A 16,177-nucleotide genomic window follows, 5' to 3' on the forward strand; every position below is an offset into this window, starting at 1 on the left:
AGCGGAAGTGGAAAAACACCTACGAGGTGGTGTTTGAGCTTCTTGATTTGTGATGTTCTGGTGAACTGGCCGTAAAGAGGTGGTGAAAATATGTAGTGAAGCAAGAAAATTAGCCGTAGTGGAAAGTTTGGTTTGAGATTTATTTTTTTAATGTGGTTTTTCAAGTGTTTTATCTGAGCCAGACTGCAAGTTTTAGTTCGACGTACAGCGATGTTCCTTGTGACGTCACGCGCTCTGTGACGATCACTGTGGTTTGCGGAAAGCGAGGATAACAAGGGAATAATAATGCAAGGGAGGAACGAGTTAGTGTAGCTAACATTTGGATCGTTAGCAGCGGACCTGGAAAAGCACAGATTGCTTTATTTTTTGCTTGTCTTAGATTTCATGAATCCTTCCCGAGATAGCAGGTTATGAGTGTAGATTATGCTAAGTGTCCCCAATTAGTAGAGAGATTTTTTCCCCATCGGCTACATATAAAGACACGTTAATAAAGTTTATGTAAGTTTATGTATGTTGCACCATTTCAGACCACAAACAAGAGGTCTAATGACAAAAGGGAGCTTTAATGAACAAATTTTTTATTTGCAATCAATATATCTCTTTTTAAATATAATTTTTTCACTACATCAACGTAACACTTTGAAATGATTTCGATAGTTTATCATTCACGATTTTTCCTCCAAAAATAAAGTTACCGGTATGTTACAAATGGAATAATCATTCGACATAAGAGTTCTTAGAAACTTTGAAGTACAAAAACTGGAGCCAGTCATTATTATGAACAATAGAGATTTCCTTTTCTTTTCAGTATTACAAATGAAGAGTACTTGAGACAAATCCGTAGTTTAATCGTGACAAAATGGCGCCCGTTCATCTTGGAAAATATACCCAAGTAACGACACATAAAAAAACCCCGCAATAACAAAAAATAAATAAACTTGCCAAGGACATAAATAAACAAGGAGGTGGAATAATAATATTGTTATTGCACGTCTCTCTGATCGTACCACTGGTACGATAAAAGACACTGTTTTCAATTGGTCGAGAGCTCAAATGTCACAACATCAAAACGTACTTAAGATGGCGTTGACAAACGAAACCAAAGAGATACGAATCAATCGTCCAAGATCAGCAACCGTCCCATTGTTCAAAATACCGTCGTAATTTCCGTTCGGATTTTTTCTTTCCTACCAACATCGTAATTACAGTCTGTCTCCAAAAGTGTGCTCCAAGTGTCAAGAACAAATATCTACTAATCTGAGGATACCACCCAGGTGGAACACTGCTGTAAGGTGGCCAAGGCACGGTCCAACTGTGAGCACCCCTGAATAAGGCCCATCCTACCAAGAGAACGAATGGAATCATCTTCAGTGTTTCAGTCAAAGTCAAAACAAATCCTACACCTGTATGCAGTCTGTGGCAGTGACTACTGAAAGTTGGTAAAAACTCGCTAACAACTCTTCAAAACTCGCTGACAACTTATCCAAACAACAAATAACAAAACCAAAAAACAGAGAAACAAACAAGAAAGCAAACAAACGAACAATCTACAACGACGGTATTTTTTTCTGAGTTCATAATTGTTTCCAGTGAAGAATGTGATATTGTTCTTTTATATAGGACACATACAAACAAAACATAAGATCCGGGAATTACCACAATGTGCATTGTGCTCTTAGCGCTTCCGCAGAGGAGAACTGATCGTAACAAAAATTCTGTGCTTGATTAAATAGCAGATAGTAAATTGTGGGACGCACAGTGGTGAATATCAGCTTACCTTGCGTTAGAATCCCTGGCAAATCTGAACAGATCAGCCACTGTGACGTGTGTGTTCATGGATAGGATCTAGATGGAAACAAATATTACAGTAAGAATAAACAAGATCTGAATTGTCTCCTTGAAAAAGAGCTTTATCGACTTACACAATGTGCGATTTGCGGCCGCAATGTATAAATAAAACTGCAACAAGGTATTTGGTGAGAGAAAGATACAAAGGAGTCATATCGACTCATATCCACTGTCAGCCTAATTGTAAAATTGTTTCCATGGAAACAGTGTCACAAGCTCCATGAGAAAAAATTCAAAATCATCTGCAGTTGCGCAGTTTCTTAGTTTGAAGAGTTAGTAAATGTTAAGCCGTGCCAGAGGCTCACTTTGTTCGTTTATACTATGCAATAGAAGCAATAAACATGGTTAGGAATGCACAAAGGAATGCTGTCGAACAGCGGATCTTCATGTACCTACTCCTCTGTACTAGCACAGACTACTTGCCGTGCTTTACCTGCTGGAAGAACTGGGTTATTGCTTGTAACAGAGTTTCAAACAATTGAAAATTCCCTGTCTCACTTCCTTTTGGTTCTTGAAGAACACTTGAAAACAAGATAAGCAGAGGACAAAGGTTAGACATATCTCTTAAGTCTACATACATTACAACAACTGAGCGACAATAAAGATATTCTGTTTTAACTCGCGTGCAGGCAACCAAGTTTCTTCCTTTCCTCTCGATTTTGTATTACATGAATGAAGCAGACTTGACGACAACTAAGGAAATGCCAGCTACGCGAAATTCTCCTCATGGACTTTTAACTTTCCAGACAGGAATGTACATGAATCTTTCCTACAGGACATGTTCTGATTTTAAGACTGTAGTGTTTTAAATGACCGTACCTCTGAATGGCAGAAACTACAAATGCCAAGCATGAACTGAGTCGGCTTAGAAACTGTATGGCCTCATCTCTGGTTGGCTTGGCCAAGTCTTCAAGAAAGTTGAGAGGTACAGGATGAGGAAAACCCACACCACTGAAGATCTGGGCACTAAAATTAACAATAAACAAGACTGGAGTGAGAAGCTAAGTATCGTTTTATCCAAAAAATCAGCTTACGGAGCTGAGATGTAAGTATACAAGCTTTACATAATGTTGAACTCCAGAGGACACAACAGAGGTTTATAATAACCTGAACTGGTTGACTGCATTCCATATTGTTTCAAACGTGGACAGGACTAATCCATGGGGATTACTTCCCATTTGAACTGTGTTAATCTCGTGAACACTACTGCTTTCTTCTGAACCTTCTTCAAACTTCCCCGAGGAGTTCTGTAAAGACGAATGCATAACAGATGGTTTAGAACCAACAACACTAAACTGTGTTAACAATGTCAGTCCCTACCGTAACTAGCATTTAGCATACGCAGTAGGGTTTATTTCGGGTTCTGACTGGTTTCAAGGGTTGTGTTGTGTTGTGTTGTGTTTGTTTGTCAGTTGGGGTTAATCCACGTAAGAGTAGTTATGGCAAAAAAAAAAAAATACTATTTAGAATTGTAATTGATGTATGAAAGTAATGTAGCGTTAATCATAAAGTTACTGTGAGTAATGTAGAGTTGTAAAAATGAATTGTAAGTAATGTTTGTATTGTAATAAAGATATATAAAAAAATAAAACAAAATGACAGTGAAAAACTGAGAACTAGCTAGTAGTTGTAACTAAGTGCATCGACACTATAAACATTTAACATTTAAATGTTAGTAAGCTTTGAATCAATTTCAATCAAACGTAAGGACGATAAATTAAAACATAGTTGCACAATGCTTTTACTTGTCTGCATGTTTACTATACACTGTAGGTATATGTACTGAAAAACACACCAATCGTTTCACTATAACTGAATAATACATTTTTTTCACTCCACAAACCTCTGGTTCAGTTTCACTAGAAGAAGACCGTGAGGAAATCCCAGTTCCAGGTCCTTGGAGAGCACGGACCTGGGGAGGAGGGGGACCCATAACAACAGAGGTCGGGGGTCTAACAGGCTGTTCTTTATCACCATTATTTTGATATTCTTTGCACTTCCGTTGTAAAACAATAATAGCTGTCACACACTTTGTGATAGCTCCATTGTAACTGAAACAGAAAAACCAAGAAACAACGCATCAATTAAAATTTGTTACAAAGCATTTTTCAGTAACTCTGGCTAATAAAAAAGGACCCAGACAAACCAGTGAGCTGGCGTGAAGTGTGATATGGTTTTGCTTTCACTTCAGATTGGATGACAATGTGCCATTTGTTTTAAGGCAATTGTGTCGAGTGGTAATCAAAACCAAACCAAATGCGAAGTGTCTTGGACATAACGTTCAAGTGAAAACCATTCAACACTTTTTCATATCCATTTAGTTTCTTTTTTTTGAATTTGTATATTTTAAATATACGTAAATTGGATGTAGTTTTTCAGAGCAAAGGGGAAGGCTCCTGGGTATGCAGATCTGCCCAAACCTGAAGAAGAATGTTTTAAAGCTGTGTCCTTTAGAAATAGAATATTATCTGACATGCAGAGAATGATGATAACAAACTGAAGAAGTTTAAATTTGTACAAAATATTGGCCACTGTGAGGGATGACCAGTACAACATTAGTCCTAAGCTGTAAAGTGGTTTGTACATCCCATTCAGTGCACCTTCCGTGTAGTTCTTAAGAGCTGCCTTAGAATGAGTATTATTTTAGTGTTACTTGTTGTTTACCTAGATCTTGCAGCTATGGCATCAAACAGTGTGTGTGCCTGATCCAATATAATGGAAGCATTAGCTAAACAACCTGGAGCGCCTAAAACAACAACAATACATTGTATTTTTATTATTACATTGTTAAGTCCATAAGATTTCTGTAGATTCCTACAAGTTGGCCCAGGCAAGGTACATGTATACAGGGGGATTTTGTTAATGGCTTCGTGCCTTTCACTATGGAATTTGGTTGATTTACGGCTAGTTGCGGTGATGACGGAATCTCACTGACAGCATCATGTGTTTATGTGCGTAGACTAGCTAGTTCTGTTCCTGTACATGTATCAATTAACAAGCCCACCAGTAATCTTACTACAATAATAGTTACCTCCTCCTCCACTGAAGTGCTTGCGAAGATCTTCCACAGTTGATTTGATATTCCTTTTGAACACTTGACCAAACACGGCAATCCAGTGTCTAGAAAAGGTTTAGATAATTTTTGATGTTTTTAAATAATTTAAGCATGTATGCCAGACCATCATTATTTTAAGTAATGTAAGAACAGCCTATTTTCTTTTAATCGTAACACAGCAAGAGCAAGTATGGACTAACGATAATCAAATATATCCACATGTGCATATATGTTGCATGTTAATTATCAAGTCAAATAACTTACTTGTCTAGCAACTGAAGAAGGTCAGTCAAAGTCCATGGTGGTTTTATAAACACAATCTTATCCCTAGAAAAAAAAAATGAAACAAAAAAGATTAACAAAAACATGAGGGATTCTGGTCAAACACTTAAAAAGCTTGTCCCAGGCCAAAGAGACAGAAAATTAGCAACTGGTGCTGAATTAACAGCATGTAAGATACCAAGTCCTTGACACATGTCTGTGCATCTACTGTGCACTTATCACAAAATAATCTCCTAGGCTCACCAAAGATCATCATATGCTGCTCTCATTTCTGTTTCCACCACCACAGCCAAACCTTCTCTCATAATACACTGCAGCTCACATGCAAGGTCATCAGCCTGATCACAATACAATCAATGAAACAATGACACATTAACCTTTGCATTTAAAACGAAATTGCCTCCAATTGCATGGAAGGTCATGAGCTGCCAATTAATGTGTGGAACTTACATGTTGATCAAACTACACCATACATCTACGGTAACCCTTGTACAGTGTAATGCCTGAAAAAACACAATTTTTACATAGTGCAGATGAAGTACAATGTACAGTACCTTAGCTCTCCTTTCTGCCAAATTTTCTTGTAGTTTAAGTTCCCTGTAATAATCTGACAAAAGAAGAACAGCGAATACAAGCTAAATTTAAGAAATAGTTTTTTGTAGGTGATAAAGTGCCTGTTACAGCAGTCCACTTCACACTGATATTCCTTTATCAGATCAAGTAAATAATCTGACTATTATAAGAACCACAAACTTACCTTGAAAATGATCTTTTTTTAACACCACAGCACTGCTCTGAAAAAGCTCCTTCAAACCCATGACAAGACTCTGAAGAACACATTAACATAGATGACATTATTTTTATGCAACACAATTGCTTCGAAAATTACATAGCATGCACAGGTAAAACATAAACTTGTCAACAATAAGTTGCTGTTACTTCTCATGTATTCATGTTACAAAGAATGAAATGAGTATGTACCTGGTGATTAAAAGCTTTCACCCCATTAATGATGGCCTTACTGCACAAGTTCTGATCATTGGAAAACAATACTGCATGTCCATTATGTGCTAAAATGACAATAAATTCAGAAAGTACATTGATTAATTAAACAGCATATCCCTAACTGAGAATAACAGCCACAAAGAAAATAAATTGGTACTGTAAGATGTCTTTGATGATTATACATTACCTGCAAAAACTTAAAACATTAAAATTTTGGACCTTTTATTTTAGGCATTTAATTTTTGGATACTTTTTTTAATCTCATTTTGGACAACTTTAGGACAAAAAATTTTGGACACTGATGAAAAATGGCTAATTGCAAAGTTGCTAAATGCAATTATTATTTTTATCAACATTTTTAATTGCCCGAAAAGATATAAAAAAGTGTCCCAAAATTACATGATTACACCAGCAATGAATGTGAACAGCAGGCAGAACAGGTTAATTTCTGTACCTTTTCTTTGGAATAACAAACAACACTGGAGTATTTTGTCATCATTGTTAGGATCTTCTATTGAGCAGTTCTCCATCATTTCCCTTGCCTGAATGATATAAAATAAATGCAAAATACAAAAACAGCATGAGTTCAAGGTTGTGACAAGAACTCTTGGACTGTATGTACCTGTACATGAACTTACATTTTTAGAAATCATTGAACATACATGGCAATATCTAAGGCAACTAAACCTACGGCCCTCTAAATACACACACAAAAAAATAGTATTCCTGAGCTTTTCTACATATAAAACGTAATCAGTAAGAAGGAAAAAGTAATTAAGAAATAGAAAACATGTACCGTGTTTCCATCGAGTTATAGAAACACGAATGGAAGTTTGGGAGAATGAGAAATGCCATAGGAACACGAGCCACAGGCGAGTGTTTCCACAACTTTTTCGAGTTCTCCCAAACTTTCATGAGTGTTTCTATTAAGCAATAATATTAGATTATGAGCTTGAGATTTCTATCACGTGATAGCACAAGAGCACAGCCCTCGTCAACTATCATGCATAGAAATTAAGAGCGAATAATCTAATTGTTCTAGTATAAATCTATTGGTTGTTCAAAACTTTATCTCGATACTCTACACACACACTATGAAAACGTAAAGAAGCCGCCATCATTCTGTTAACAAGTGCACACTGCTATGCTACTCACTATCTATCACAGAATAGATAGTGAGTAGCATAGCCAATCAGAGAACAGCATTAGTGATAGAACACCCCTAGATTTGCACTAAAACTCAATAGAAACACAGAAAACATGTTTTCTATTTCTTTTAGAAAACACTGCGACCAAAAAAAGGAAAACAACTTGTTAACTTTGATTATCAAAGGGTAAATTCTTTTTGCTCATGCCATCATTATGTCAACAGCTCGTGCTAGTTCTGTGTTTCTATTGAGTTATAGAAACACAATTTTTAACCAATCAGCGTGAGTATTTTCTTGGGACTGTTTTCTAAACATTTATGTTGGAGGAGGGAGAAGGGAAATCTTTTTTACATTGGCTTTGAGGCAGCAATCGACTACAGTAAGTTGAAAAGCCTACTTGGTGATAATACAATGTACATCAACCCTCAACATGATTTAAATTCTGCCCTTCTAGGCTTGAACAAGATACATGTTTGAAACATTAATCAGATGCCAGCATTGATGAGATGCCAGGTTTGGAAAAGAAACCCTTCACTTCCTCTCACAACCATGAAATTGCAGGACAAACTTGACAATGATTGTGAGGGTAATGTTATTTTCGTAACTCGTTTTCTTCTTTGTTTTGTTTACATAACTATTACTCATTAACAATTATGTACATTTTTTAGGTTTTTGCTATTCATGCTGTGATTGCTGTGATCAATGCAAGTTTCATAATATAATCTTTGGAATCATGTAATTAGACACACCACAATTTTATCAGTTTAGTTACGCCATCTATGTTCTCGCTATTATTTTATGCTATCGCTGTCATCGCTATCGTTCTAAGCTATCGTTTCTACAATTGCTACCCTCGCAGGAGCAAGATCAAAGTAAGTCTGCACATCTTTAGTCGTAATTGTGTCGTTATAGTTTAAGATTTATGTTCCATCGGTATCCTGACTTATGTTTTGTATCTTAGTTAGTATTAGCTTACATAAGCCTTTTGTATCGTTTTGCTTTTAGTTCGAACCACACAATCACAACCACAATGACTTCACATCACAAAGATCATCTCTATTTGCTATCCTGATTCCTATATTGTTGATTCATCACTCCTTCCAATAAACGCTAACGATTGATTTTAATGTGACCTGGTTTCTTTGGAATTACAATGTGCAGTCGAGTGTTTCAAGCTCCTGTTAAGCCCTAATCTACATATGGCTTCGCTTCTGGAAAGTCACAGGTAACCAGTGCACTCCAGGCCACTTTGTGCTATAGTTTCTGTCTACATGTAGTTAAGTCCAGAAATTGCTTGGAACATAGACCTTGACACCTCTTGTGGCAGCCACTATGATTAAATGATTTTATTTATATATACTTCCATAGTTACTTTAGTTACTTAATAACTATGAATCTATGTGTCTTCTAACTGAACCCAGAACGCTTGCCTCGGAGTTGAGTGCACTAACCATGAGGCCACTGTGCCTCCCACACCCTGGCCAGGGACATTGTGTTGTGTTCTTAGGCAAGACACTTTACTCTGACAGTGCCTCTCTCCACCCAGGTGTATAAATGGGTACCAGTGAATTTAATGCTGGGAGGTAACCCCGCGATGAACTAGCATCCCATCTATTGAGAAGTCAAAATACTCCTAGTCGCTTCATAGTCGCTACTGAAACCAGGGTAAGTTCCAGCTTGATGAGCCACTTGGCTTGTATGCAGAATTGACCTGTCTTGTTACTGACCTCAGATACTGTCTGTCCTCTGACCCGTGGATGGTCACTCTCAAAACACAGATGAAGAAACCTCACAGCCTGCCTTGCAAGGGCATCAACACCAAACTTGCCATTCTGCATAAATTATACAAACAAAACAAATAAAGACCTGCAACATATTTTATACTACTTCAGCACATGCATATATGTATGTAGATGCTGAACATGGGAACAAACAACCCGCTTGCAAGCATAATTATAAAAACTTATACACAGTCTGTTATATAGAGAAAATAGGTGTACTAGAAGTCCATCCTTAACAGTACATACTCAGCAAAGAAATGTTACTAAATTCAAACCTCATTTTTGGTGCTAACAAGCTTCCCTTTCTTTATTCTCCATGAATCACTCTAAAGATAACAATAGTAGATGAGATTAAGTGCAATGAATATTGTACAATTTTTGTGTAATTATTATCATACATATTTATTTGATGGTATCTGTGAAAGGGAAATGACTAAGGAGTGTTTGTTTACATATGGTTAGCTTTGTAATGACAGAACTTACACAAATAAATCAACCCTACAAGTAGTACATGTACATTGCAGTGTTAATCCAAATCTGTATAAAATTATATAAAATGTACCTTCAGGGAATCAAGTTCTTGAATGACAATCCATGGAATGACAAGGACAGGCCTGGCAACACCTATAGGGGCACAAGGCATACATGTACTCATAGACTAGCGCTCGCTAACTACATTGTACACAATATACATGGACAGTCTGTAAGAATGGGAGGAGCCTTATAATTATTCATCATTTCAAATTCTGTTTCAAAAACAAATTAAAGTAGAATTTGATTTGATATTGTTGCATTATACACACTGTACCTGTACATGTACATGCACCCAGCAAGCTTACCTTCAATAGGAAAGTCTTTTAGTTCCGATATGAGTTTAAGATGCGACAAGAGAACATTTGTATCCAAAACAACATAAAGGGTATCCTGCAAAATAATAATGTTCATTCGTAGGTAAGATGTACAAGCTACACTGCCTTTAAGTACAAAATTACACTACCCAGCGTGCATTATAGATAAGTACATGTCTGCTATATTTCTCTCTGCCAAACATAACCTTGCTAGTAGAACTTTTCCCTTCTAAAGGAGCTCTGCTGTAGTTGAGGAAAAGTGTCATGAGTTGAATTTTTTAATATTATACTTTACTCTCTTCCATCAGTTCTAGTAACAATACAGTGTATAATGCACAACAGATAAGGCTCTAAATTCACAGGCACAAGACTTATGCTTAAGGTATAAGTTAGAGTAGGAAGTAAGTTGTAGTTTATACAAATGTCAAATTATTTACACATACGCATCCATCATGACATGATGCATAGTGTACTTAAAAATAATTGAACATATTTTGTATGCAGTAAAGATACACGAGTCCTTTGGTCTTACCTTGTATGAACATGACGACGGCTTTCCTGATTCACCAGTAACCTGCATGTATGTAGAGTCAAAATTAGGCAATACACTCACATATGTCATTACATGTAGATAAAGTCAGCATACATGCATGTACATGTACCTAGACTAAAACAAGTTTATCGAAAAACACCCTAGTACTAATATCTTCATTCAGGAACACCTTACACTCCTGGAGAAAATTCTTTCAGAGTGCAATTAACTAAATTCTTGTGAGCAAGCTGATCTTGCCCCATCAACCTGTGATTTAACAATTAGTGAGAACATGGTACTCATTCCTTGAATATCTATACATGTACCCATTGATTTAAACAAGACACTAGCAGTGTCCATGTTGCACTGCAACAGCTGGGATGATGAGGATGAGTGTGTTTGATTGAGAACATACGTACATGTGTATATCAAACACTCAAGACAGTGTTGACCAGATTTCCAAACACCTCAAAGTTCGTCAAAACTACTTTACAGCGTGTCACATTCCAAATCTCTTCTTAATGTTTGGAAATGTGATCAAACACTGACTTTCATGCACTGTCATTGGCTGTTTTGCATTTTTCACTGACCTGTGATGGATCAAGGGCAAACTCTGATCTCATTCCTTGAAGCTGTTAAGAGACAAAGGAAAGTAAACCGTGACTCAATTGCATCGCGCTTGTGAACAATGTACATGTGTTAATAAAAAATAATAACAAACAAGGACACATATAACTATGTAAATCCAAAAAGGCCGTGCAAAAACGTGTCTAACATGTAAATCTGACGATACTTGATCACAGTAAAAGTTAAGCAGAAATGGAATCAACCAGCTGTTGATATGTTCTTACCTCCAACTTAATCTGATCTTCCAGTTCTTCATAGTTATCAATCTCCATGGCAATTTCATTATTATCAGGAAATTCTGTCTTTTCATGCTGAGCCTCATAATTGTCATTTTCAAAACTGTGCAAAGACACTTGACTGTCTAACTGCATGTCTTCAGCAGCTAGCTGTGCTTGATAAGCTGCAGCACTTGGTAACTTTTGTCCAGTGTCTGTCTTGTCAGAATTAAGTCCAAGGACAGTTGGGTGATGCGATAAAGGACTAAATGGTGTATGGACAGTGCTGTTAACTGCTGCTGTTCTACTATTTTGCTTCGAACTCTTTAGAACATTGTTTCTGACAGGGACGTGTGTGTTAACATCACCTGAAAGTGAGCCTTTATGGCTATGTTGTGATAACGGCTCAGAAAGAATTCTCGTGTTGTCATTGTATTTGTTACAACTACCTGTTCTGTTACACTGTTGAGTTGATACAAGCCGTGCAGTGTTTTGTACTTTTGCAGGCCTGCAGTAAGGGTGTTTTGCTGGAAATCCACCAACATTGTGGTTCAATTCGTCACTTTCAGCATGACTTATATAGCTCCCTGGTTCACTAGGTGCATATGACGTATCAACAGATCTAACCCAAGCATTTATACGGTGAACTTTAGAATCACCACACATGTGATGTTGTCCATTGACAGCATCTGTTGTCATTTGAGGCATCTTGTTATTTTTGTTTGTCTCTCTATGTGGTTCTTTGCTACTACTCGAGTGTGCCGGACTGTGTACTTTATGTTTCTTTGAAGATTTAGACTTCTTTTTTTTATTGCACCCATCACTTTCAAAGCTTCTTTTTGATCCACTTTGTTTGCTCTGCAAGAACACAAAACACACCCAAAAAAGAAATAGTCAGCAGTGATTTTAGATTACAAGGTAAGTAATTAACGTTATAAACATAAGTCTCTCTTTGCAGAGTCTCTAGAAACACCTGAAATTCATGAAGAATGCCATACAAAAACAACAAATGCTTATCTGCAGTGTACATGTAGCTACATATGTATGTAGCTTCATATGTAGCTCAACATTTTTCAGTGTTCTCCACAGATTTTAAAGTAGTCAGCTAAAAAACTTTCAAATTAGCCAGCACTTGCAAATCGAGCGCCTGAAGGGCACAAAATTCTAGGGAGTACAGGGGTATACCCCCCACCCCCAGGAAAATTTTCAAAATATTATGTGGCTGGAGATGCGACCTGACACATTTTACGTTCCTATCTGTCTATGACACTTAATAGCTATTGTTTATCATTTCCTTTGCTTCCCGTTTTTGGAACTTGAGATTTTAAGCACAAATTTAAGCTACGCTCAAAATTGTCTTACAGAAACATAAGTTAGAATAATTTTCTCTGGTTTTGTCTAACAAAAGTAGCCAGCACTTGAAACGCAAGTAGCCAGCAAAAACGCTGGCTGCCAGCGCTTCTGGAAAACACTGTTTTGAGCATCAAAATTTCATTGATACTTGTTTGTAAGTAGACAGCAGGCTCAAGTTTGAGGATTAGAGTATGAGAGGCAAAGTGAGTAAATTCAAAATGAACCTTGACTTTTCTTTGACCCTGTATAATTTAAAGAGGAGAGTCTAGCAAAAAGGAAGGGTCACTTTGTGCACTTGAATGATACCCTGCAAAAGCAAGATGGATGTTATGTTAAAGGTTATTATGCATAAATCTGAAACTCACATTAGCTGACAATTCGTTATGACTTCCTAGATCTAGAATATCAAGAGGATTCTTCCAGCTTGATTTTCCTGTAACAGTGTTAAAATAATAGTATTTGTCCTTTCTTGATCTAGACTGTCGATGTATCCAGCCTGTTGGGAGAGGCCTGTCATCTAAATCAGCAACATTCATGGTGGGTTCCTGGCATTTTTACAAGCACTGCACTATAACAATAAAGATAAACAATGTGTGACTTTTGCATGGAAAGGGAACTAATTAAAGGATTAGAAAAAATTTCAGGCCCAGTTTACTTATCGAACTTTACATTAATTTTTGCAAACTAATGTTGCTATTAGGTAAATGTTAAGTTTGATGTCTGAATCAGTTACCATAGACACTAGTCCTTTGTGTTTGGGTCAACTTTGCCATTCAATTTAACTATAGCAATTGAATATAACAGCAAAAATTTGACTTCAATTCAGATGTTGTACTTTACACGTAGGTGCACATATGTGCTGAATCTATTTACATAATGGATACATAATAAAAATTATATTTTACCTGAAAGATTCTGTATCAAATTAGCAATTAACTCTGATGCCATTAGGTTTGACATCTGAATCAACTGTTGAACTTAATTATTTGAGTCGACTCAAAAGAGTAAAAGGTCTGGCACATGTAAAGTTAGACATTTGAACTGGGCTTGAGCTGTATGCAGATACTAATACATGTTTGTAAGGTGCTTAAGTTGAAGATGATTTTTCTTTCTTTTGGTTGTTAGTTGCAGACCTGCCAACTCTCATGATTCTGCCATGAGTATCACAATATTTTATCTTCACTCACAGCCTCACCACAAGACTTCAAATCTCATGGTTTTGGGGAAAAAATTGTGAAATGAAATATTGCCTTGTTGAATATACATGGAAAATTAAAAGGGGAATACTTGTGCCATAAATTAATAAAGGAGAACAATGTATTTATCCACCAGTACTGATTTGTACCATACTGTGATTTATGCTACCCCTTGTGTTCACCATTTTTAGAAGACAGAAAACCATTACCCAGACCTTGATTTCATGCTCAGTGTCTCTGTACTCTTCAAGTTCATGCAATGTGAGTGTGGTATCCAATTAAGGGGGAGTGGGGGGGGGGGGGGGGTGTATATCGCTAATTGTTGATTTTAATCTTCCTACCCGATATCCCATTTTATCTCATCTTAAGATCCCGTGTCCCATTAATTTGTATATGTAATAGGACTACATGCTGTCCAATTTGGAAAGAATTGGATGAAAAAAATTCTGCGGACAGCCAAAATTGGACAAGACCACAGGCCAAGTCCAATTTGGCTGTCAGAGGAATTTTTTGAATCTAATTTTTTCCAAATTGGACAAGCATGTAGTCCTGTTACTTATTAATTATATAGCTCATGAGGTAACACAGCTTTGCAAGGAAAACTACAGTAACTGTCTCTGAAGAAAAACAGACTGGGCCCTCAATCTTGCGAAACTTGGGAAAGCTACGAAAATATCCGGTGATCTTCGGAGATCGCTGGAGATTGTCACAAGTCTTCGGAAATCCTGGGAAGTGTGATCGGGTGATCTTCAGAAATCTTCAGAAGTGCTCAGGCAATCTTCGGAAGTACTCGAGTGATCTTTGGAAATCTTTGGAGATGTTCAGGTGATATTTGGAAAGCTTCGGAAGTGTTCGCGTGATCTTTGGAAGTCTTTGGAAGTGTTCGGGTGATCTTCGGAAATCTTGGAAGTGTTCGGGGGATCTTCGGAAATCCTCAGGAGTGTTCGGGTGATCTGCGGAAATCCTCGCAAGGTTTCGTGTGGTCTTTGATAATCTTCGGAAGGTTAATAGCTTAATTTCATTGGCTGAGACAAACTGTCCTATGCTTTCCCAAATTGGACAGTTTCTGCGGTTTTACTCAAAGTCCTTATTGAAAACTGTCCAAATTAAATCCCAAATTGGACAGTTTTCAGAAATTAAAGGATAATAGCTGTGCTGACAATACTGGGTTAACTGACTGCTATATAATTATTCCCCAAATACCCCATATTCCAAAACCGCCAATAGGGCCTTGTGTGTCCCAGGAAAGTGATCCCAATCAGATCAAATGGCGAAGAGAAGTGTTTGTTCAATCTCTATCGGGAAAAAAGGAATCTCACTGCTTAAAAATCTACCAATTATTCTTCATGGGTCTCCAGACTTCCATTTATCAGGGGTTGGCAGGTCTTTAGTAGAATCGTACGAGGTTCCACGTCTGAATCAACAGTTATGAATTATGCCTGTTTAAATCAAGAGGAATAGGTTCCGTTCATCAATGAAGCAGCGTGATTGATGAAAAGAGCATTGTTAATGCGCCGCAAATGATTATGAGAAAGATAAGCCTTTGAAAGGCACAGACTTCTGCATGTCAGTCATAGATCCCTCGCAATACTAAGAAAAGTCCACAGTTTAGTTAGCAGTTACTTCCCGTTTTATTCGTTTTCTTGTACGGGTTCGCACGCTACGGCCTATAGAGCAATGCTATCTGCACCTTTGCATGCTACCGCGCCACAGAAGCCAGTCTCATCTTCGCTTGCAAATGCGCGCTTGCGAATGCTCGCCATTTTAACTTACGATTTAGTTAAGAGGAAGGCACACATAAAAGTCAAGATTGTAAGCGATCTTAAATAACCGTCTTACCTAACTTGTCATTATGCAAGCTAAATCAGGTAAATTCCACTGAAACGTCCCAAACCACCCATCTCCTCACCACCAAAACATCTTAGCCGCCATGTGCAGCTTGGTAACCCCGTCTCGTGCGACCAAGATCCGGAAAATACCGAAGATTTTCGATTGCGCGACACGTTCCGATCTCGCGCTCAAAACTGGTAAATAAATTGACAAATATCGGTAAATAACAGATAAGCTATAGAACAAACAAAATTAAGCAAAAGAGAGGAAATGAAATATAAAACAAAACGAAAACAGGAACATAAACAGCAGAAAAACAAATTCCCCGTCTTCCTCTCCTTTAAACGCCTGACACGCAGGCCAGACAGAAGTAAAAATAAGGTAAATGATGCATTGTCGTTTTTCCATAGCCTACTGAAATGAAATAATTTACCATACCCTATCATATTCAGTACCA

At 37.3% G+C, this 16,177-nt stretch overlaps 1 protein-coding gene and 1 long non-coding RNA gene across 4 annotated transcripts; one reads left to right on the forward strand and one right to left on the reverse strand.

The window, feature by feature from the left end:
• Window positions 1-544: 544 nt before the first annotated feature.
• LOC110057767 (transcriptional protein SWT1-like) lies at window positions 545-15,907 on the reverse strand. 3 transcript variants are annotated; one of them, XM_020764352.2, is made up of 24 exons: window positions 15,730-15,907; window positions 15,225-15,329; window positions 13,060-13,262; window positions 11,351-12,199; window positions 11,090-11,131; window positions 10,500-10,541; window positions 9,959-10,043; window positions 9,682-9,743; window positions 9,395-9,445; window positions 9,066-9,170; window positions 6,645-6,732; window positions 6,167-6,255; window positions 5,943-6,012; window positions 5,740-5,792; window positions 5,429-5,523; window positions 5,168-5,230; window positions 4,880-4,968; window positions 4,513-4,594; window positions 3,692-3,899; window positions 2,956-3,095; window positions 2,668-2,814; window positions 2,282-2,369; window positions 1,778-1,845; window positions 545-1,340 (listed from the first exon to the last, which is right to left on the reverse strand). In XM_020764352.2, the coding sequence occupies exons 3-24, from the start codon at window positions 13,228-13,230 to the stop codon at window positions 1,253-1,255; spliced, it is 2,775 nt and encodes a 924-aa protein (XP_020620011.2). In that variant the 5' UTR covers window positions 13,231-13,262; window positions 15,225-15,329; window positions 15,730-15,907; the 3' UTR covers window positions 545-1,252. The 3 variants fall into 3 exon arrangements, with proteins under 3 accessions (XP_020620011.2, XP_089131778.1, XP_020620010.2); XM_089275652.1 differs by having other exon boundaries at window positions 15,210-15,329; XM_020764351.2 differs by lacking the exon at window positions 15,225-15,329 and having other exon boundaries at window positions 15,730-15,906.
• Window positions 13,166-14,026, forward strand: LOC149101567 (uncharacterized). Its single transcript, XR_016202834.1, has 2 exons — window positions 13,166-13,231; window positions 13,820-14,026. It is a non-coding gene; the product is annotated as an uncharacterized LOC149101567 (long non-coding RNA).
• Window positions 15,908-16,177: the final 270 nt, after the last annotated feature.

Source organism: Orbicella faveolata, unplaced genomic scaffold (assembly GCF_042242905.1).
Source record: "Orbicella faveolata isolate gen_17 unplaced genomic scaffold, um_ofav_v1 contig_37, whole genome shotgun sequence".
Lineage (NCBI taxonomy): Eukaryota > Metazoa > Cnidaria > Anthozoa > Scleractinia > Merulinidae > Orbicella > Orbicella faveolata.